At 43.2% G+C, this 21,452-nt stretch overlaps 1 protein-coding gene and 1 long non-coding RNA gene across 7 annotated transcripts in view; one reads left to right on the top strand and one right to left on the bottom strand.

Annotated features, from left to right (window-relative positions):
• The window catches only part of Sin3a (SIN3 transcription regulator family member A), a 57,922-nt gene extending 38,093 nt beyond the window's left edge, over positions 1-19,829 (bottom strand). The window contains exons 1-3 of one of the 4 annotated variants that reach the window (XM_040275241.2): positions 19,795-19,829; positions 3,403-3,624; positions 150-326 (exon numbers count right to left, since the gene is read on the bottom strand). In XM_040275241.2, coding sequence (XP_040131175.1) covers positions 150-326; positions 3,403-3,591 — 366 coding nt within the window. In that variant the 5' untranslated portion in view covers positions 3,592-3,624; positions 19,795-19,829. Of the gene's footprint in view, positions 1-149; positions 327-3,402; positions 3,625-15,262; positions 15,403-17,879; positions 18,026-19,794 lie in introns of those variants that run through there. The other 3 variants (XM_040275242.2, XM_040275244.2, XM_040275243.2) reach the window with 3 other exon arrangements.
• Positions 15,274-16,975, top strand: LOC144377693 (uncharacterized). 3 transcript variants are annotated; one of them, XR_013438691.1, is made up of 3 exons: positions 15,274-15,412; positions 15,762-15,947; positions 16,156-16,975. It is a non-coding gene; the product is annotated as an uncharacterized LOC144377693 (long non-coding RNA). The 3 variants fall into 3 exon arrangements; XR_013438690.1 differs by having other exon boundaries at positions 16,059-16,975; XR_013438689.1 differs by having other exon boundaries at positions 15,762-16,975.
• Positions 19,830-21,452: the final 1,623 nt, after the last annotated feature.

Below are 21,452 nucleotides of genomic sequence, written 5' to 3'. Positions count from 1 at the left end.
AGAAACAGATTTCAAAACAAAAAATAAAGTTTCTCTTGATTCAACCCTTAGTTTTTAATGTTAAAAGTTGTAACCACCACTAATAGGATAAAGCTATTATTTCCTACTAAAGATAAACTTTTGACCCAAAAAAGGGAGATGAATACCACCTTGAGCCTCTGAAACTGCTGCTGTCCCTGCACTGGTGCAACGGGTGGGGCTGGATGGGCATGACTCTGGACAACTTGGCCTCCGTGGGGCTGGACAGCTGTTGGATGATGATGACTGCTATGAACCGCTGCTATGGTGGGCCCATGACTACCAGAATTCTGTGGTACAGCAGAAACCTGGGATAGACAAAATACAGACAAGAAATTTCAAAGCTTGTGCATTCTTCCTCAAACACATTTAGAGAAATAACACAAACGCAAATGCACAAGGCATACCTGCATAGCTCTGAATGCATAAAAATAATTTATTAGAAATCCAAGTTTCCCACACAAGAGAATTAATGAAATTAATTACAGTTCATCTCTACCAATTGTTTTGTAGCTATTAAAACTACAGAACTTAATGCTTCTTAAACTCTGTGGTTAAGGTTGTTTTCCCAAAAAAAAGGAAATTTCTAAAAAAGTGAAATAAAAAAACCAACTACATAATTTTATTAGATTTTACAGATGTAAAATAACAACATCCACCTGCTATAAATAAAAGTTTCTAAACACTCAATTTATGTCATCTCATTAGAGGCTAGTAACCAAGTGTACACATCAGTCATTTGAGGACCACATTTTGAATAGTACTGATAAAAGGAGACACACACACAACATTAGAAAAGATTTTGAACCCTAGACAACAAATATATAGCAAAATGTTAGCATTTAATTTTATGGAAATGGAATTAAAAAAGATTTTTTTTTTAAAGATATTTTATTAGTTGTATGTGGCCTTTTATTTATTTTTATGGGGTGCTGAGAATCGAACCCAGTGCCTCACACATGCTAGGCAAGCGCTACCACTGAGCCACAACCCCAACCCTAGAAAAGATTTTTGTTTTATTTCACTTATCTTTTACTTGCTACGATGACCAAGTATTATAGTCATATACTGCAAAATGACATTTCTGCCAACAACAGACCATACATATAAGATGGTGGTAACATAAGATTACAATGGAACTGAAAAATTCCTACCATTTAGTAGCACAATAACCATCACACAACTCAGTACGTATCTGCAGTGATGCTGGTGTAAACATATTTACTCTACTGCTACCAATCTTAGAAGAGCATAGAACAGTTATGTACAATACATAATATTTGATAATAAATGATGATGTTATTTACCATACCATACTCTTTTGTGCGTGTGTAGTACTGAGGATTAAGCCCACAGACATGCTATCACTGAGCTACATACCCAGACCTTTTTATTTTGAGACAGCGTCTTGCTAAGTTACACAAGCTGGTCTCAAACTTGCAATCCTTCTGCCTCAGCCTCTTGAGTAACTGGGATTATAGGAATACAACATTGGCCTTTATCAATATTTTAGAATGTACTCCTACTTATTAGAAAAAGTATAACATAAACAGTACCACAGGGCTGGGGATGTGGCTCAAGCGGTAGCGCGCTCGCCTGGCATGTGTGCCGCCCGGGTTCGATACTCAGCACCACATACAAACAAAGATGTTGTGTCCACCGAAAACTAAAAAATAAATATTAAAAATTCTCTCTCCCCTCTCTCTCTCTCTCTAAAAAAAAAAACAAAAAAAAAAACAGTACCACAAATTATGCTGGTAGCAGTCTCATATATTCTGTGTTTATTTTTATTGCCTCTTCAAGAGGTCATGTCAAGTGACTGATCTATACCACCTGGGTTTAAGCATATTCTATGATGTTTGCATAATGACAAAATGTACTTCTCAGAAAATGTTCCTGTCATTAAGTGAGACAATTATACTTCCAAAGTTTAAAAAAAAAAAAATTTATTGAGTTGCTGGTGGTTTTTCTTTCAATCTCTTATCCTCTTGTGAGTTTAGGGATAAAAAAAGTACCTTTCCTTCCATTTTTTTTTTTTTTTTTTTACAACAAAATGCTGTATAAAATTTCCAAAGTACTTTTACTTTCCTATTTCAAAACCGTTAATCACAAAAAATAACTAATGACAATGTACATGACTGCTTCAAACCAAAATAGAGTAAATGACATAAAGTTAATTTCTTCTAAGCAATGTAAGTTGTATACCACAACATAAAGAGGGAATAAAGCTTTTTTTTTCAAATCATCACGGATTTATATAAGTTACCCAGGGGAGGGAGTAGGAAAGAGAGAAATAAAGCAACTAAGCATTAATCTATGAAATATGACAAAACATATTAGGACTAAAACAAACTATTTAAATAATTCTATAAGTTCTAATGTATCTCTCACAGGAAGAGGTATTCTGAGATTATATATTTCAAAATGTGTGTTTTTACAGGTTTTACAAGTTTATTGGTTTTTATGACTCAACTGGAGTTTATGTTTGAGATGGCTGGTTTTATATAAGCATATTACAGTTTCTAGTAGGAATACATGTAACTATCCCTAGTGTAAGAAACAGTCATGAACTAGTTCAGATAATAAAAACTAATCACCCAAAGAAAACAAGCAACGATTTTTCTTCCAAGTTCCAATCATCTAATAGCAGACTGGAGAAATGAAATGAGCATATTTACATAGTTCACACCATAATGCAAATAATATGCATTAAAATATAGATCAGTATAAGGAACAGTTTTTAAAAAAATGTGTCAAAAGAAAATAAAGGTCACATCAATATGATTTTAATTTTCTTTAGGTACTGGGGATTGAATCCAGGGCACTTCACTACTGAGATTGCACATTATTTTTTGCTATTTTTTATACCTTACACATACCTTTTTTTGGTTTATTTTTCTGGCCAAACTTGCATAGTTCTCATTATTATTATGTACTGGGGATTAAACCCAGGGCCTCAAGCTTGCTAGGCAAGCACTCTACCACAAAACTATTAACTCAGCTCTTTTGATTTTATTTTGAAACAGGGTCTTGGGGCTGGGGATGTGGCTCAAGTGGTAGCAAGCTCGCCTGGCATGCGTGCGGCCCGGGTTTGATCCTCAGCACCACATACAAACAAAGATGTTGTGTCTGCCGAAAACTAAAAAATAAATACTAAAAAAAATTTTCTCTCTCTTGAAACAGGGTCTTACTAAATTACCCAGATTGTACTCAAACTTGTGATCCTCCTACCTCAGCCTCCTGAATAATTGGGATTATAGGCATGTGCCACTGCATCTGGCTTGAATTTTTTTTTTTAAACATCTAACTCAATGCTTAATATAAAATTTCTAACTAGATGAAATCACTATCCCTCCTTCCTTCCCCCGACTAGTTCCTATTTACCTGGTAACTGGGTGTTACTGAGTATTGAATTCCTGTAGCTGATTGCATGGTCTCAGACACCGCTTCATATACAGGAGGGGCAGGGGCAAGCACCCGATGCTGGTGAGGAAAAGCGTCTGTGCTGCCAGGGATCCGACGCTGCTGGGCCGCATACACCGGTGACTCCTGGTCATCCAAACGTCGCTTCATTCTGCACTCATGCTCAGGGATGCACTTCAAAACCTGCAAAAATCAAAAAGCAATGAGAGCAAAATAATTTTAACTCCAGCATGATGTATACAACTCAGGACCAGTCACTCAGGTTTAGTGTAAGCTTAACTCCCAGAACTGATTATCAATTTCATCTTACAGGTGGTCACTAGATAGTTCAACCATGCACACACATACCTTATAGTGAAAAAGTTATAGTGGAAAGACAAAAATTTAAATAAAATAATTTTAAAGTCACCTCCAATTTAAAAACACAAACACAGCCCTTTTTCCCTTTCTAGTTTGCTCCTCAAATGCTGCCATTCCTAATATTAATTACACAATCCACATGCTGCAAAAATATTCTTTCTTTCTTTCCTTCCTTCTCTTTTATTTATTTATTTATTTATTTTTATGTGGTGCTAAGGATCGAACCCAGGGCCTCACACATGCTAGGCAAGCACTCTACCACTGAGCCACAATCCCAGCCCCTTATTTCTTAACTCTACTCAAAACCTAGTAAAATTAGGATCTGATTTTAAAATATCAATTACTTCAACAATTAAATGCTATCATGGAAAGAACACTGAGCCAGGAGTAAAAGGACCAAAGATATACACATTTCAACAAGTTCCTTGTTTCATGTGATTTTCGGTTTCCCAACTAGCAAATAAGAAAGTTGGAACAGATCATGTCCAAGGTTTCTTTTGTCTCTTTCTTACATTCTTTAATATGACACAATTTCTTTAGCTTACTAATACTTTATAAAGGACATTTTCCTTCCAACAGGACACAAAAGTAACAAAAATAGAACTTTACCAGAAATCCTCTTGGGTCTTTTCAGAGATTTTCTAACATCAGTACCACTAACTCAAGCATAATGCAACATAGTTAAGAAATTATGCTCCGAGGTGGGCTGTAATCCCAGTGACTTGAAAGACCGAGGCAGGAGGATCTCAAGTTTCAGACCAGCCTTGGCAACTTAACAAGACCCCATCTCAAAATAAAAATTTTAAAAGGGCTGGGGATGTAGCTCACTGGAAGAGCATCCCTGGGTTCCCCAGTGTGTGTATGTGGGGAGTGTGACCAAGCCTCACCACTTTCCAATCCCAGAAACTCTGAAAAAAGACATTACTCCTGTAATAAGAAACTAAAAATTAGCTGGGCACCGTGGTATATGCCTGCAATCCCTGCAGCTCAGAAGGATGAAGTAATATATACTTAGCCTGATATTTCAAAAATTTTCATAGATATTTTAATAATTTTCAGATAAGGGGTTAGAAATATAGATTTGCACATGCTACTTGGCACCTGGAAGAGCCTCTAGTCAACTAACTATGAACACTAAACCTCAAGCCTATTTTGTGATGAGAAATTGGTTCTCATAAATGCATAAAAGTCTTGAAAAGACTTTTGGACTGCTACTTCTACCTATTAATCGATGTTTTTTTGGTCTTGGTTTCTACTGGTTTAAAAATTGTATGTTTAACTCCTCTGAGATTAATCTCTCTAAAATCCAAAACCAACACTTATAAGTGATAAACCATATGTGTGCAGAGCACAGCACAAAACTAAGGAAAAAACACTGGACACCTGTCAAAGAATTGGATTCTATTCAACTCTGACATAAAAGCTTTGTAACACTGGTCCTGTTTTCTCATCTACAAAAAGGGGAGATTAGACTACCTTACTGATTCCTAATGGCAGATGAGTGGATCAATCTACAGGAAAATGGAAAAAAAAGATTGTAGCAAGTTTTTCATAGATTAAGTATTAAAGTACTAAGGTTTACTCTAAGATTATGCTCTTTTTATTATTAAAATATCATTTACTTTATAAAGTGATTCTCATTTTATAAAATATTTAACTTCTTTCAGCACTAGAGTTTGCTTTCCAGACCATGTTTACCACACTTAGGAGGCTCTCCAGGGTGGGAGCGTGCTCTGAAACATACTTTAGTCCCTTACCAATCACTACTCATAATTCTCTTTCCTGTCTCTCAAATCGCCACCCCTTTATTTTAGGCCTTCATCATCCCTCATCTACACTGTTGCCAATACTCTCCAGCATCTCTTCTCCTCTAGTATATCTTCTACACTGATTTCAAAATCACCTGCCTCAACTGAATCTAATCTAGCTGTAAAATTATCACTGGCTTCTATCATTGAAGACAGAATCAAAATTCTTTCGTTTAACCTACAAAACTCTTTAAGAACTTGGGACAATTGTGTGCCTGTAGTTTGGCTACTGGGGAAGCCGAGGAGGGAGGATCACTTGAGTCCAGGCATTTGTGACCAGACTGGGTATCACAGCAATACCTAGGTCTCAAAACAAACCAAACCAAACAAAATCCTTCTTTACTAATTGGAGGAGAAAGTTAACTTATTGATTATCTTCATCCAGTCCCCACTCTGTCATCCAGTCCTGCCAAATGTTTTCAACATTCCCTTAGAGAAGTTCAAGTCTATAAGCTTCTTCAAGGTAGAGTCCTTTTCAACTGTGCATTCTCCACACTCAACTATAGTGTCTTCCTTTCGTAGCCATAGGGGATTGATTCCAGGACCCCTCCATGGATATCAAAACTCATGAATGATAAAGTCCCTTATATAACATGGTATAATTCTTACATACAATCTCTGCATAGTCTCACACATATATCCTCCCATACACTTTAAATAATCTCTAGATTACTTATAATGTTTCAGATCTGAGATTGAATAAATCTGTGAATGTGGAACCCATGGATACACCAAGTCAATTCACATGAAGATCTGGAGATGTGGCTCCATGGTGGGGCACTTTGACTAGCATGCATGCATTCTAAGAAAATAAGCAAAAGTAATACTTAACATACTGAATGCCAAGTACCATTTTACACAATTGACAAATATGAATTAATTTAACCCTCACAACAGCATTGTAAGTAAAGTATTGTTATTTTATTTTATAAACAAGGAAAACTGACACACAAAGAAGTAAACTCCCCCAAATTGCACAGCTATTATGAAGCAAAGATGCAATATAAATCCATAAAATCTTCCTCCAGAGCCTGGACTCTCAACCACTTAACTATTCCAGCCCTAACACAAGAGAAGAAATAAAGAATCCCTTTACTTAAAGCACATGTGCACTGTGCAACTTCTGCATTCTTTAATCTAACACACTTAACTAATTCATCCTTTCTGCAGCCTCAACATAGTAAGAGGAATGCTTTGGCAGGATTCATTCACATAATTAGCAAATTCTCAGTGAGTAAACATGAAGGTGGCAGATGATATTGGCTCTTGCCCTTGAAAAGCTTAAAAACCAGCTGGGAAAATCATATACGGCCTCACCAGTAATCAAATAAGTGTAAAATGATATTTACATCAAAGCAACTGGCAAAAATTAAAACAAAATCATAATTGTGTGGATGAAAATATGGGAAAACATTATTAATGGAAATTCTAATCAACATACCCTACTTGGTTGGCATTCTAAACTTAAAATGTGCATAATGTTTAACCTAGAATTTTTCACTTGTCTCTATCCTATACATTTATCAAGTATCTAAGTGTCTAAATAATAGTTGAATGAAGTTGACACAAATGTAGAATGGAAAGTGACACAGCAAATAGATCAGTATTCACTTACATTTACAGATATAAATGAGGCAAAAGTGAGAAAAGCTACCAAATACATAATGTTTGATCTCATGTATGTGTACACACATACAATGAACTTGATTTGTGCATTTCATTTTATATAAAGTTTGCATCAAATGAAAAATGCTATAAACACAGTGACAATATTATACATGCTCAAATACTGGGTGGAAGTACAGTTAATGACTGGAATTTTACTGCAAATTGTATTAAGAAATTAATTTAGATTCACAAATGAGTGGACAGATGTATGATAAAGTCAGTATTCTAAAAGTGATAATAGTAAGCTCTATGTAGTGAGTATATATGGGTGTTCACTACAAAATTCTACAAACTTTGCTATATATTTGAAGATATCCTTAATAAAATCTTGGAAGGAAACAAGGGGCAGACTCTATGAAGCCAGTCTTAGCAACTAAGTGAGGCCCTTTGCAACTTAGTGAGATCCTGTCTCAAAAAAAAAAAAAATTCATTTACAGATTTAAAATTTGAGATGAATTAGGAAGTACAGGATATATGCCATGAAATAGTAATTTTAAAATTACAAACAAAAATAGACAGTTTTTTACATTCTTTGTCAATTCATTCATCCCACAAATAATTACCAAGTGCCTACTAACTGCCAGGTATTGGACTTAAGTGTTAGAGTTCCAGGACTCAAGAGGGCATTTCCTGCCCAACAACCACCAAGTTTTCCATACATGGCTATAATAAAGTGATGTGTTCCTCAAAACAATCTTGTCAGAAAGACCTAGAACTCTTATTTTTTTTTTTATTTTTTATCTCTGTACACAAAGTAGAGTCACACCATTTGTGTCTTTATACATGTAGTTAGGGTAATGATGTCCATCACATTTCACCATCTTTCCTACCTACCCCCATGCCCCCTCTCTTTCCCTCCCCGCCTTTTCTCTATCTAGAGTTCATCTAATCCTCCCATGCTCCCCCCAGCAACCCCATTATGAATCAGCATCCTTATATCAGGGAAAACATTTGGCATTTGGTGTTTTGGGACTGGCTAATGTCACTTAGCATTATATTCTCCAATTCCATCCATTTCCTGCAAATGTCATGATTTTATTCTCTTTTAATGTTGAATAGTATTCCATTGTTTATATATGCCACATTTTCTTTATCCACTCATCAACTAAACTCTCTTATTTTGAAGGCAGTTGACACTCAAAGAAATCAAGTGACTTGTTCCAAGTCATATACTTGGCTGAAGGAGCAATGGGTTGGTTAGACTCTTTCTCCTTAGAATACCTTACCGATCTATAGTAGGAAAATTGTATGGACTATAAAAATCCCACTTGTAGAGGGGTACAGTGTAGTTCAAGGTTATAAAGTATTTGAATGTCAAATGGTAGGGCCACAGAGTCAGACACAGAAGTATTTTCAAGCACTGCTTCAGTTCACATTATTTTCATCTGCCACTATGGTCTTCAAATCATTTCAGATTTGAAACTTAGGGTTAGCAGAACTCTATGAAGGCAAAAAAGAGATTCAAAAGAATTAAATGATAGAAAATAGAAGGAACACTAATGTGAGTAAACAATGGCACCGAAACACTAAAAACCATCTGGTCACACTGTAATAAAAAGTGAGAAATAACTCCAAAGCACCATGCAAAGGAATCATAATTCCCAAATAAAACAAGGTGATTCTAACATTACAGGAGAAATTCTGGAGAAGGTTACATTTAGGGAGTAAACGTGATACATTTTAGAGAAATACTGAAGGGCAAAGGTAAAAGCTAAAGACCAATTTTCTACTCTTTATTAACAATGAAGAATTGGCCTCCTAGAAATCTAGACATTTATCCATGATTATTAAAATCCAAATGAAAAGTCCAACTTTATAGAAGCTTCTTAACTTTCTCACATTAAGTTTCAAATAACTGCCATTTTAGGGTGAATAAACTCAAAAAGAGTGTATGTGAACTTCAAACTGACCTATTCCAGAAACTAAGACAACTTAAGTACATTTTATTCTTTCTAAAGTGAAATTAATTTTCAGCTGACCCTATAGTGCCTCTTAATTTTGTACTGATATTTTTAATTTTAAAACTATACTGAGATTATCTTTTATTAGTAGTCAACATGATATAAAATGTGTCCTGGTTAGTTTATTTAAATGAATATTCAAAAAATTGGAAGTTCCTCTTCAAAAGCCAAGAAATTTTTATCAAAACATTACGTAAATGTAACTTAATCTTGGTACAATTGCCCATGATAGTCTGCTCCAAAACCTATCCGAAAATCCACCTCTAGTTTTAAATCTTCTAAGAAATGGAATCTATTCCAGAATAAAGGAGAGATATTTTATTTGGAATTTACATATTGCTTAGAATTATAGCTCAGCAAAATAAACAATTCATTCTTCTCAAAAGCCACAAGATCTAATACCCAAGTCTCAATTTTTATATTCTTCTAATGTAGTGGTGACCACAACTAGGGAGACTCTGCCTCACTCCCCACCCAGGCACAAATTTAGTAATGTTGGAAGACATTTTGGGTCATCATAACTTGTGGGGGAGAGGGAGTGTCCCACTGACATCTAATGGGTAGAGATCATGGATGCATCAAAACATCCTACAAAGCACTGGACATTTCCCACTACACATATATAATAAATAATTATTTGGCCCAAAACATCCGTAGTATTGCTGAGGCTGAGAAATCTTTACCACTCCATCTGGCATATACCTTTGGTGAATGCTGGTGGAATTATGTCCCATCACGTGACAACTTTTTTTTTACCATGGTACTTTAGAATAGTCATCTTGGCTATGCAAAGATATCACTGCCTTCTTTGTCTTATTATTCAACTTTAACCATTAGTATACCAGAAAAACTTTTCATCCTCACCATCCAAATGTTTATTACAGTTGCCTGTTTTGAATGTGTGTTAAACACACAATGCAACCAACTTCTCTTGACTGTCAATGCACGAATTTGGAATACAGCCATTTCATAAACTCTTGATTCCAGGTACCTTTCCACTAAGGTTCTCACTTATCATTTCTGGGTTTTTGTCGTTGTTTTGTTGCCCCTACATCACATCATCAAATGCAATATACTGAAAATTTATTTTACAATTTTGAAGAGAGAACAGTCATCTCCTTTGTTATACAACTGCAAGCATTCACCTTTTTTTAGGTCAATTAAGTACAAATTCATATACATACCTGCCTTTGGCAACCGTACACTTAAAAGTCACACTGGCTAAGTTTTGATGTATAAGTATCCTAAAAGCAAAAATACACCCTTAAAGAAAACTGGAATGGTTTTTGATTCTTGTTCAAAAAGTACTGAATCTGGGGCTGGAATTGTGGCTCAGCATAGAGCGCTGGCCTATCATGGGCGGGACCCGGGTTTGATCCTCAGCACCACATAAAAATAAAGGCATTGTGTTGTGTCCATCTACAAAAAAGATATTCTCTTTAAAAAAAAAAGAAGAAGCAGCTTACATTTTGGAGAGAAATACACACACACACACACACACACAAAAAAAAAAAAAAAAAAACAGTGACAAATGCTAAGGGGAAAAAAAAAAGCAGGAAAGCATTCTTGAAATTGTATATAATTGCCAAAGAATAGCTCACAAAAAAGGTAAGTTATGGGTAAAGGAACTGAGGGAGCCAACCATGTAGAAATCAGTGAGGAAGTTTTCTAGGCAAAGGGGATATCCAAATGCAAAGACCCTCAGGCTTACAAACTCTTGGTATTTTCCCAAAACAGCAAGAAAACAATCAGGAGACTATTAGTAGGAAACATAGCCAAAGAGGGTATAAGACTTGTTCTTGCAGTTTATAATAAGGACTTGGATATAATACTCAAGACTGAAAGAGGAAGCCGTTGAATGGTTCTTTTGGGGGACTGAACCAGGAACACTCTACCATTGAGCTACATCCCCAGCCCTTTAGTTTTTGAGACAGGGTCTTGCTAAACTGCCCAAACTGGCCTCAAACTTGCAATCTTCCTGCCTCAGCCTAGGATTACAGGCCTATGCCACCATTCCCTACTTAATGGATGGTTTTAAGCAGAGAAGTGACATGGTCTTAGGTTTTAAAAGAATCACTTGGGATGCTATGCTGAGAATAGACTAAAGATGGGCAATAACAAAGCAAACAGAATCCCTGCTAGGGATGCTGCTGACACTGATTGAGGATGTGGGGGAGGTAGGAATACTAAGTGGTCCAATTCTTCATAATATTTTGAACATAGAGCAAATGAGATTTGGGATGTTCAACATATGAAAAAATAAGAAAGAAGAGTCAAGAATGCTGATTAGTTTGTGCAAGAGGAAACATAAAGTAGGCCACTGGCTATATAATGCACTTATTGTGCACCATATCCTTCTTCCAGCCAAGGCTGGGGTAAGTGCCCCATAATCAAGCACATACACACCAAATCCATAATTTCTTTAATGTGATTCCTAAACACCTCCCAAAGTAATAGAAAGGATCAGGTCTGCAAAGTGAAGATGGTGCAATTCACAAACACTGGAAGAGTAACTTCACAAAAGAATTCAATTTCAACATGATACTACCCCTTCTAACATTCCTAAAGTGATTCCCAAGTGACACTTTGAGATGTCTAAGGATTTTTTTAAAAATAATTATTTATTTTTTTAGTTTTCGGCAGACACATCATCTTTGTTTATATATGATGGTGAGGATCGAACCTGGGTGGCTCGCATGCCAGGCGAGCACTGCCACTTAAGCCACATCCCCAGCCTGTCTAAGGATATTTAACAACTTACTTCAAGAGGATCTATGATGTCACACTGCTCCGTCCTGTTTCTCATGCAGTGACTCCTCTTCCTCCGCCTCTAAGATAGATTCTCTCACCTCTGAAATCCTTAAACACTTTGTACTTGATTCTTATGGCACCCACCATTCACTGATGTACAGTAGAAACCATTCATCTGCCTGTCTTACTTTATAAAAATGTTAATTTCTTGGAGACAATAAACTTTGTGTCAATCCAGATCTATTAAGCAAGTAATAAAGAAATGAGTTTTGAGGCTGGGGTTGTGGCTCAGTGGTAGAGTGTTTGCCTAGCATGCACAAGGCACTGGCTTCGATCCTCCGCACCACATAAATGTAAAATAAAGATATTGTGTTCACCTAAAAACTTAAGAATAAATACTTTTAAAAAAGAAATGAGCGTTGAGACAATTTATGTCTTAGAACTCGAGTCCCAATTTTTTCTCCTCAAAACAACTTGCAAAAGTACACTAGTAGCTGGGCACAGTAGAGTATACCTGTAATCCCAGTGGCACAGGAAGCTAAGGCAGGAGGATTCCAAATTTGAGGCAAGCCTCAGGCACTTAGTGAGGCCCTAAGCAACTTAGTGAAATCTTGTCTTAAAATTAAAAATAAAAAGGTGTGGCTGGGGTTGTGGCTCAGCAGTAGAGCGCTCGCCCAGCATGCGCGAGAGGCCCTGGGTTCGATCCTCAGTACCACATAAAAATAAGTAAATAAAATAAAAGTATTGTGTCCAACTACAACAAAAAAAATAAATATTAAAATATATATATATATATAAAGGTGTGCAGATATGGGCTCAGTGGTTAAGCACTCCTGGTATCTGTCCCCCCAAAAAGTACACTAGTTGTTCCTCAAAAAAATTCAACACAGAATTACCATATGATTATGGTAATACCGTTTCTGAATATATATCCAATAGAACTAAAAGCAAGGACTTGAAGAGATATTTATACACCCATGTTCATAGCAGAATTATTAATAAAAGCAAAAAAGGGGAAAAATCCCAATGTCCAATGGCAGATGAATAAACATAATGTGGCATATATATATACAGCCTTTAAAAGTGAGAAAATTCTGACTCATGCTACATCATGGATGAATCTTCAGGACGTTATGCTAAGCAAAATAAGCCAGTTACAAATGTCAAAGAGTGTTATGAGGTACCTAGAGTAGAAAAAAGTAGAATGGTGGTAGCCAACACTGGGGGATATAGAAGGAGAGATTTGTTTCTCTGGTACAAAGTTACAGTTGGGAAAATAAAACAATTCTAAAGAGATGGTGGTAAGAGCTGCAAAACAATGTGAATACATTTAATACCACTAAAATGTACTTAAAAATTATTTAAATGGTAATTTTACATTATGTGTATTTTGCCAGTTAAAAACTTTTTAGAAAAACACACTGCTCCTTCTTTGTTCCCTAAACTTAGACAAGAGGCAACTGAAGTATAGGGTTAGGAGGCTCAAACAATAGTACCTGAGTTCAGACCCTGACAAAGGACATCAAATTTTCAATCCCTACTGGGAAAAGCACAAATCTAGAGTTTAACTTCAGTTTAATTAATTAGAGACTCACTCAGAGTCATTGAATAATGATTCCATGCTTATTTTCTCATAGAAAATGTAAAAACAAGTAATTCCAATAGGGAAAGAGCTTGTAACAAAACCAGACAAAAACCTCATCTAATGTGGTTACCTATACATTAAATCTGCAATGTCCTAGAACAACTCTCCAACACAGGATTAGAGGGGAATGCTACAGGAGTTATATAAAGGTTTCCTTATTCCAGACTTCACCTTACTCTCTTTCACCTGTAGTTATCTAAACTGCAACTTATTTTTTGTGAAGCTATGTTTATGTATTAGAACCATCTATACAGTGACAGCATTAAACGATGCAAGTGTTGAAGAAATTAAGAGCATTTTAGTCAAAAGTTTGAATTTAAAAAAAATTGGGACTGGCACTGAACCTTGGTGGTAAATCTAGTGCTAAGCTGTATCCTAGTTTTAATCCCCAGCACCAAAAACCAAAAATAAATAAGATTAATTTTAAAAAATAAAAACCTTTCATAAACAGATCAGTTGAGGAGACTGAAATGTAAACCCGACCCTTCCTGTAATAAACCTCAACCTTGTGAAGAGCTTCCTCTCCCTGTGCATGGCTAACTGGGTTTAAAGTCCTAAGGCACCAAAACAGTCACCAAGTCTACCTACCAACCCACCATCCCATTGGTGCAAATGAAAGGCCGCCCGCCGCCACAGTAACTGAACATCAAGGGAACTCCAGGAAAGGTTGTCCCCGGCCACATTTCCAGTCCCAGAAGACTCTCCGCCCCTCCCCCACACCACCGCTGCGGAAGCGTGGTAACAGCACCGGCCACAGACACTCCTAAGAAAGGTTCCTTGAGCACCTCATCCCAATAATTACAACCAGGAGATACGTTCCAACGGCCATACACCCACTCTCCTAGCTGTATAGTGTCATCCACGCTACACGGAGCAAAGAAGAGACAACAGTTCTGGCCTCCAGCCCTCGTGCCCTGGGCAGAAGGCATGGCAGAGCCACAAGAGTTCGTCCTGATACCTTTCCACAGCTTCCAGTCAATAGGGGCCCCTCCCACCCACCGAGACATTGGGGGCGGGGCAGATCTAGGAGCCGCAACTCCCAGCCAGACCGGACAGCGGGCTTTCCCGAGCACCGCCTCATTTCCAAAGAGGCGGAAACCCCGCGGGGGCGTAAGGGGCGTGGCATCGGCGTTCTGGACGGCCCCTCGGGCCAACCGGATCCCGAGAATGCAGAGGAACGGAGACTTCACGCCCCTTCCCTGCCGCGCCCAGAAGCCACAAGCTAGAGACCCTTTTCCAGTCCCCCTACCCTAGCAGAGGGCGGCCGCCAGCCCGAGGCTCCGCCCAGCCCGAGAACTGGAGGGGGGGTGGCCTGTCGCAAACAGCATTTAGCGCGCGCCAGCCCCGCCCCTTTCTCCACCATCGCACGCGCGCGCCAGCCCCGCCTCTGAGCGGCGGCGCGAGAGCCCGCCCCCTCCGCGCGCACCGGGACTACGCTCTCCTCCCCCTCCCGCACGGAGAGCTGCCCCGCTCCGCCCCCCGCCCCCCTCACACATCCACACACCTCCCGCCCGTCTGCTCTACGGGAAGCCGAGGAGGTCAGGCCCCCCCCAAAAATACACGCCCTCGAGTCCCGCGTTACCCGCCACCCAGGCTGCCGCCCGGAGCTCGGCCCAGCGTGCTCTCACCGCAAAGCTCCTTTGGTCGCTCAGCACTGCGTGTCCGTCTCAGCGTGAGCCTCGCACTCAGCAGGGAGGCCCCGAGAACGGCGCGGGACACAGGCCCGCCGAAGCGGGCTGGCAGTCTCCTCTCCTCTCACGAAGCAGTCACAGACCCAGGTGCCCAGACTGGGAAGGAGGGAGGGAGGGAGGGAGGGAAACTCCGAGGGGGGAAGGGGAGGGGGGAAGATGGAGAAACCGTCTCCGCCGCCTCTACCGCCGCGGCCGCTTCTCTGTTACCCGGGAAATCCCGCCCACTCCCCCGGCCCGCCCCGCCAAGGGAAGGCTCAGCTTAGCTCCGCCAAAGGACACATTACCCATCCGTCAAAGACTTAACCAATCACTGAGCCACGCCTACCGACGTCCCGCCCCTTCCCCCTCGGCTGTGAGGGGAGGGCGAGCTGCTCACCTTCTCCACGCCCCTATTGGCGGGGAGCGTCCCTAACTCAACCCCGCCTATTGGAGACAGATTGCTGAATCCCACCCCCAAGGCGCAATACTATTGGAGGAAGCAGGGAAGCTCCTCAAGTCTCATTGGAGAACACAAAGTAGCCCGCCCCGTGCTGCCTGAGCCACAGGCCTAAGAAATCGGCTCCCGCCTCCGCCGGTCATTGCATTGGAAGGCTACCTTTGGCTCTCACACCGCCCCAGGAAGGTAAGTAACCGATATGGGGTAAAATGTCTGTAAGTGAAACAGGCTCCTCCTACCACACTTGCCGGCCAGGCCCCGCCCCAAGAGTCGGATTGGATATCTTGACGCCGGTAGGAACCTCCATTGGACACCTCGCCTGTCCAGGAAGCTGATTCCGCCCTGCGCGAGGAGACTGAACCTGAGCAGTCCTTTTGTGGAATGTTTACACTAGAGTGAAGCTCAGAGTTCGAAGGCCTGGGACAGGAGGTGACAACGAGCTCAGCACCCGAGACCCGAGGCCCTGGGATCTAAAGGGGAAAGGCGGTAAAATTACTGCTCTGAAGGACTCCCTTACCAAAACAATGAAAGAATCTCATCCTTCCCACCCTGTTATCTTCACAATTATACATGCTGTCTCATTGTAAGCACAAATATCTAGAGCGGCCGGCAGCTCCTTTCAGTAAGTGGAGTATTGAACTAAGGCTTGGAGCCCAAGCCGAGAAATAACCTGGGGGGGGGGGTTTGCCACCCCTACGATAGGGTGGTTGCACCTTAACTCTCTGAACACTCCCTGAACCTGAATATGTAGTCCTAAGAGGGCGGAGATAACCAAAGGGCGGCCCCTAAAAGCCACCGCCCTGACAAGCCTCCGGGAGGCGGGGCCTAATGTATTCCGCGATCTCTAGGGCAGATCTGGAGGCATCCTCAGACTGAAGGAACTCAGATACGGAGGAAGAGACCAAAACAGGCCATGGCATAAATGAACCTTGAATATACTCACACTGAGAAAGGATAAAAATTTCAGGGTTGGGGTCAAAAGATAAGAAAAGCTGTTCACGGCCAGCGTACGTAGTTCCAGTTACCCTGGATGCTTGAAGCAAGAGAATCCCTTGAACCCAGGGCTTTGGTCTAGCTTGGGCAACAAATCGAAACCCTATCTATAAAAAGGGAGCTGTTTATCTCATCTTTGCCAAGGTGTGCTAATGGAAGTCCCTAGGTTCCCTGTGTAGGTAATAATGCCTCCAATACATAGATTGACAAAGTGCTTGAAATACCTAGTTGCTTTTATTTATTAACCAAACGGCTTGGGCCAGACACTGACTGGCCTTGCTTTGGGGGACGCTCTGGCGGCGTCAGGAGAGGGGGCGGGACTAGTCTTCCCGCTCTCTCCAGCAAAAAAGATACATTCCCCATCGACTCGAATTCCTCAAAAGGCTCCAGTGAACTCAATTCTTAGATCCAATACTGTCGTCCTTCCGCAATTCCGCGGAGACGGCCCTAAAACGAGGACTGGCAACAGGTGGGTCTGATTTCCAAGGAGGGCTTCCAGCCGCGAGGCCACAGCAGTGAGCTGTGAACTCCACGAGTGGCCGACAGGTGGGAGCAGCCTTTCGCCAGTAACCTCGGGACAAGGCACGAAAAAGTAAGGACTAAAGAAAGCGACCCCAGGTGGCCCTCGGAGCCTCATAAACTCTCGGAGGTTATTAAGACGCGATATCCAGCACTCACCAATGGCTACCTTTTAACTCCGGCCACCTTCCTCCCCTAGACTGGGTACCACATGGCAGTCTCACCTGGACATCAAAAACCACTCTGAACCCGCGCCAGAATTAGGCCGCCCTTATATCCCCTGACCACAGGGGACGGGTTGCCCTGGATCTTGCCTAAGGTTTCAAATCAAGGTGGTCAGAGCTTTAGATAAAGCCAACTACTGACGCGGCTGTCTTGCACAGAGTAGAAAAGACAAAGCTATCATGGGCAGCCTTCTCGAGCTTTTAAGCTCAGGAAAGTTAGGGAGCGTGGAAACAGCCAGGCCACCACATAAATTTAGTACTTCTCCCTGGCCCGAGAGGGGAGAGCCCACGCCCTCATCTCAACGCCTCAAGAACCCCAGAGCTACGCGCCCCAAATCCACTCCACCCATAATCCCCGATCTTCAGTCACCCCGAAGTCTACCAGATCTCCAGCCTCAGAGGAATCTTTGTGTGCCTCCTCGTATCTCCCCGCCCCCCTCGCCAAGGGCGCCGAGTCTAGGACTTCCGGGCGGGAGGGCAGTTCGAAGGAGCTAGGCGGGCCTCACACATGTGCAGAGCGCGCTCCCGAGCGAAGGGAGAAGGGCGGAGAACACGGCTGGACTTCCCCCTCCAAGCTCCCTCTGCGGGAGAGGCGGGCTTATCCATTCCTCCAACCAGACGCAGGGGCGGGACCTTGCGCTGCACGTAAGCCAGGAGAATCCTCCTCCGCCCTTCACGGGGGTGGGGGGGGAGAATCCTAGCAACTTAAACTCCAGCCCAGCCTCCGGATAGGCGGAGCTCAGGAGAATGCCATCCAATCCATATCCGAGATGGGAAAAAGGGACTCTCTCCCAACCAGTGGAAGACAAGAGGAGGCGGGGGTTCTTTAGGAGCCTGAGGTGGGTGGAAGAGAGGAAACAGCCCCGCCCCACGGGTCCTCTCCAGGCCGGTTGCACAAGGCACCGGCGGAGTAGATAGTAAACAGTCTGGGCCGAGAAGTGGAGGCAGGGGTAGCCCCGCAGCACTCCAAGGAGCGGTCTTTCGTTTCTAGTCCCATCGCTGCGCCGCCAGACGCCGGTGCTCCGCCTCTCCAACCGCGGCCGCCATCCCGGCTGACAGGCGCGCCCCCTGCGCCCCTCCCCGCCCGCTGATGCATTTCCTTTTCCCGATTCTGAACGTGGAGACTGTTTTCCCAGTTTCCGACCTTCACTGCCCCTTTCAGACCACCCCCCCAACCTTGTGGGCGCGCATACTAGCCCCCGCCCCCTCCTGGATCTTGCTGCCCGCCGCGGCACCTCGCGGGAAGAGGGAGCCCGGCAGTCCGGCACGGTCGGGGGAGGGGAACGGAGCAGCAGCAGCGGCGGCCGCCGCCGCCTTGGGGTGGGCGGGGAAGGAGGCAGCTCCATGTTTGCAAGGGGATCAGCTGGGGCTGCGAGTCGAATCCGCCGAGCTCTTGGAGGTTTTCCACACTCCCGGCCTGAGCTCTGCGCCGGCCCGCGGCCTGACGGACTCCGAAGCCGAATGTTGGCTCGACTGCCATGGCCCTGGAGTTCAGGGAGCCCAAAGCAGCACGCGGGGCTAGTGGCAAGGCGCAGGCGGCTCTTTCCGGCACCTCTCCCGCCCCCAAGCTCCCCTCCCGCAAGTCCGGCGTTGCCCCCGCCCCCAGAGTCCTTAACAACCGCGGGCCCAACGCGCCGGCGCCTCTTCCGAGCGCGCCCACCGCCCCCTACGACAAGTTTGCCGGCAGAAACAAAACCTTCCAGCGGCTGCCGCCCTTGCTGGCGTGGTTACCCGGGAAAGCAGCGGGCCGAGGCTCGCTAGCTTAACTCCAGCTCTCGACCAACTCCGGGCGCCAAGGGATCCGTGGGCCAGGCGGACCAAGCTCCGGCCGCCGCCCCCTGCCAAGCCCGCGCGCCACAGCCAGGCCCCTGTTCCAGTCAGTGCACAGAACCCCCTTTTTTACAAAACATTTTTTAAAAAAAATAACCGGAGCGGAGGATCTCCTACTGTCGGCCCCAATCCCCAGTGCGCCGCCTAAACCTACCGAAACCGACTGCTCAGTGAAATAAACTAGGCGGCGCGGCCGGCGCATGGGCGACCCCAGGCCGGGCATACCCCCTCCCCTCGGCTCCAGCCGGGCTTGGAAACACACACTGGCGAGCGGGAGGCGCCAAGACTCTCTTTCGTGGCCTGCCCCTCGCCTACCTCGGCTGCGGGACTCCGAGCCTCCCCCCGCCGAGTCCCAGGACCCGCAGCGCCCACACCGCATCGAGCCAGCCAAAACGAAAGGCTGGCGAACTAGCCCCCCAAACGCCCGAGATTAGGGGGACCAAATTAAAAGCAGCTGTTTAACATACCTTCCGAGCCCGGCGAGGAGTACTGAATGGGGGGGAACGCCCCCCACGGGCCATTGGCTCCCTGGCGCTCACGTCAGTCACCCTCGGCCCGCCTCCTCTCCTCGCCCCGCCTCTTCCCCTTTGAACGCCCCCTCCCTCCAAGAAAAAAATAAAAATAAATAAATTAAACCAGCCGCGAGTGGGAGGTGCAACTGTGGTAGAGGCCCCCGTATCTCGCTCACCGCCGACTCGAGTTTTCCAGAAGCGCTCGGACTAGATCTAGGCCTTCTGGGATCGGAGATCGGCATGGTGGAAACTGAGAAGGTGCCGGACCCCCATTTCCTTCACGTACACGATCCTTTGAAGCTGGGTAGGGAGAAACGGAGCTCCCTAGCGACTGGCTGAAATGTCCAGACTCCCCAGGCTGTGTGACCTAACTGTGTCTGGCCCACACTGCGAGGCACCTAAAAATGAGCAATGCAATAGGAAAGCTTTGCATCCAGGGCAACAGGCACTTGTATGAGCACCTAGTGTGGGGAAGGCTAACATTCCCAATGTACCTGCTGCTGGGTGCAGTTATACACTAGCTGAGACGCACACTCTACCCTCCAAGGGTTCTAGATCCAGTCGAGGAAACTGATGCCAAAGGAATTGAAGCAAGGTAGGAATGTATATGTAAATAAGACACCCTTAGAATACCAGAGCAGGGAGATTCCTTGCAACCAAAGAAAACTGGAGGAAGTGTGTTTAATGTGAGGTCTGAAATATTTTATCAGAAATGGAGGGGCAAGTTATTTTCAGTAAAGGACACAAAGGAATAGGTAGAAAACTTCAAATGTGGATGTAGTAGTGAAAAACAGGCTTTGAAACATGAAACCACTGAAAGACTTAAAAAACCTGGTGAAAATTCTGAAATTCCACCGCAGAATGTGCCTGCAGCATGATCTTAGGACCATAGGCCCAGAACTGTGGTATAAGATGTTCAACATTCTACCTAGCAGCTTGATGGATTCTGAGGGTGGACCGACCTTTTGGTGCCTACAGGCACCAAATCAGGCACACAAGCTGTTTTAATCTAATAGTGGGTTTGGAGAATACTGATGTATATCTTGTGTGAAGAATAGGTTGGAAAAACCAAGTTTTCTTTTTTCCTCCCAATCACCCAATCCAGAGTGTTCCCCACCTTCAGCGGGCTTCAAGTCAAATCTCTGAGTCAGATCCTTCCATGCATCATTTGTTGTTTATCATAACTTCCAACTTATAGGAGTTTGTGAGTTCTGGGGGCATCCCACATGTCTGTTCAAGAGAGCTGAGTCTAGAGCCAGGATGCACACTGTGTGGACAAGAAAGATTTGTTGAGACACTGAAGAAAGTTAGTGTGGATATAAGGTGCAATATGCAGAATGTGAAGGGTCTTAGAATCCTGTGGGCAGATGGGGGCCTGTCATTTAGGAGAGTGTCCCAAAAATTCAGGTGGCAGCTAATGACTACTTGACCAGGACGTGGCAGTGGATAAGAAGACTAAAAAGGAGAACCATGTTTGAGAAAGACTTAAGGGCAGTGGTTGACTTATTCAATGTGGACAGTAAGGGAAAGAAGCAGCCTGTGGGGTTTTGTGGGAAGTGGAAGAGGTTTCCATATGATGTTATAGTCTGAGGTAAATCCCTTCCTTTGGGCCT

Source organism: Ictidomys tridecemlineatus, chromosome 5 (genome assembly GCF_052094955.1).
Source record: "Ictidomys tridecemlineatus isolate mIctTri1 chromosome 5, mIctTri1.hap1, whole genome shotgun sequence".
Classification (NCBI taxonomy): Eukaryota; Metazoa; Chordata; class Mammalia; order Rodentia; family Sciuridae; genus Ictidomys; species Ictidomys tridecemlineatus.
Note: the sequence above shows the minus strand (reverse complement) of the source record. Positions and strands in the feature narration are given on the sequence as shown.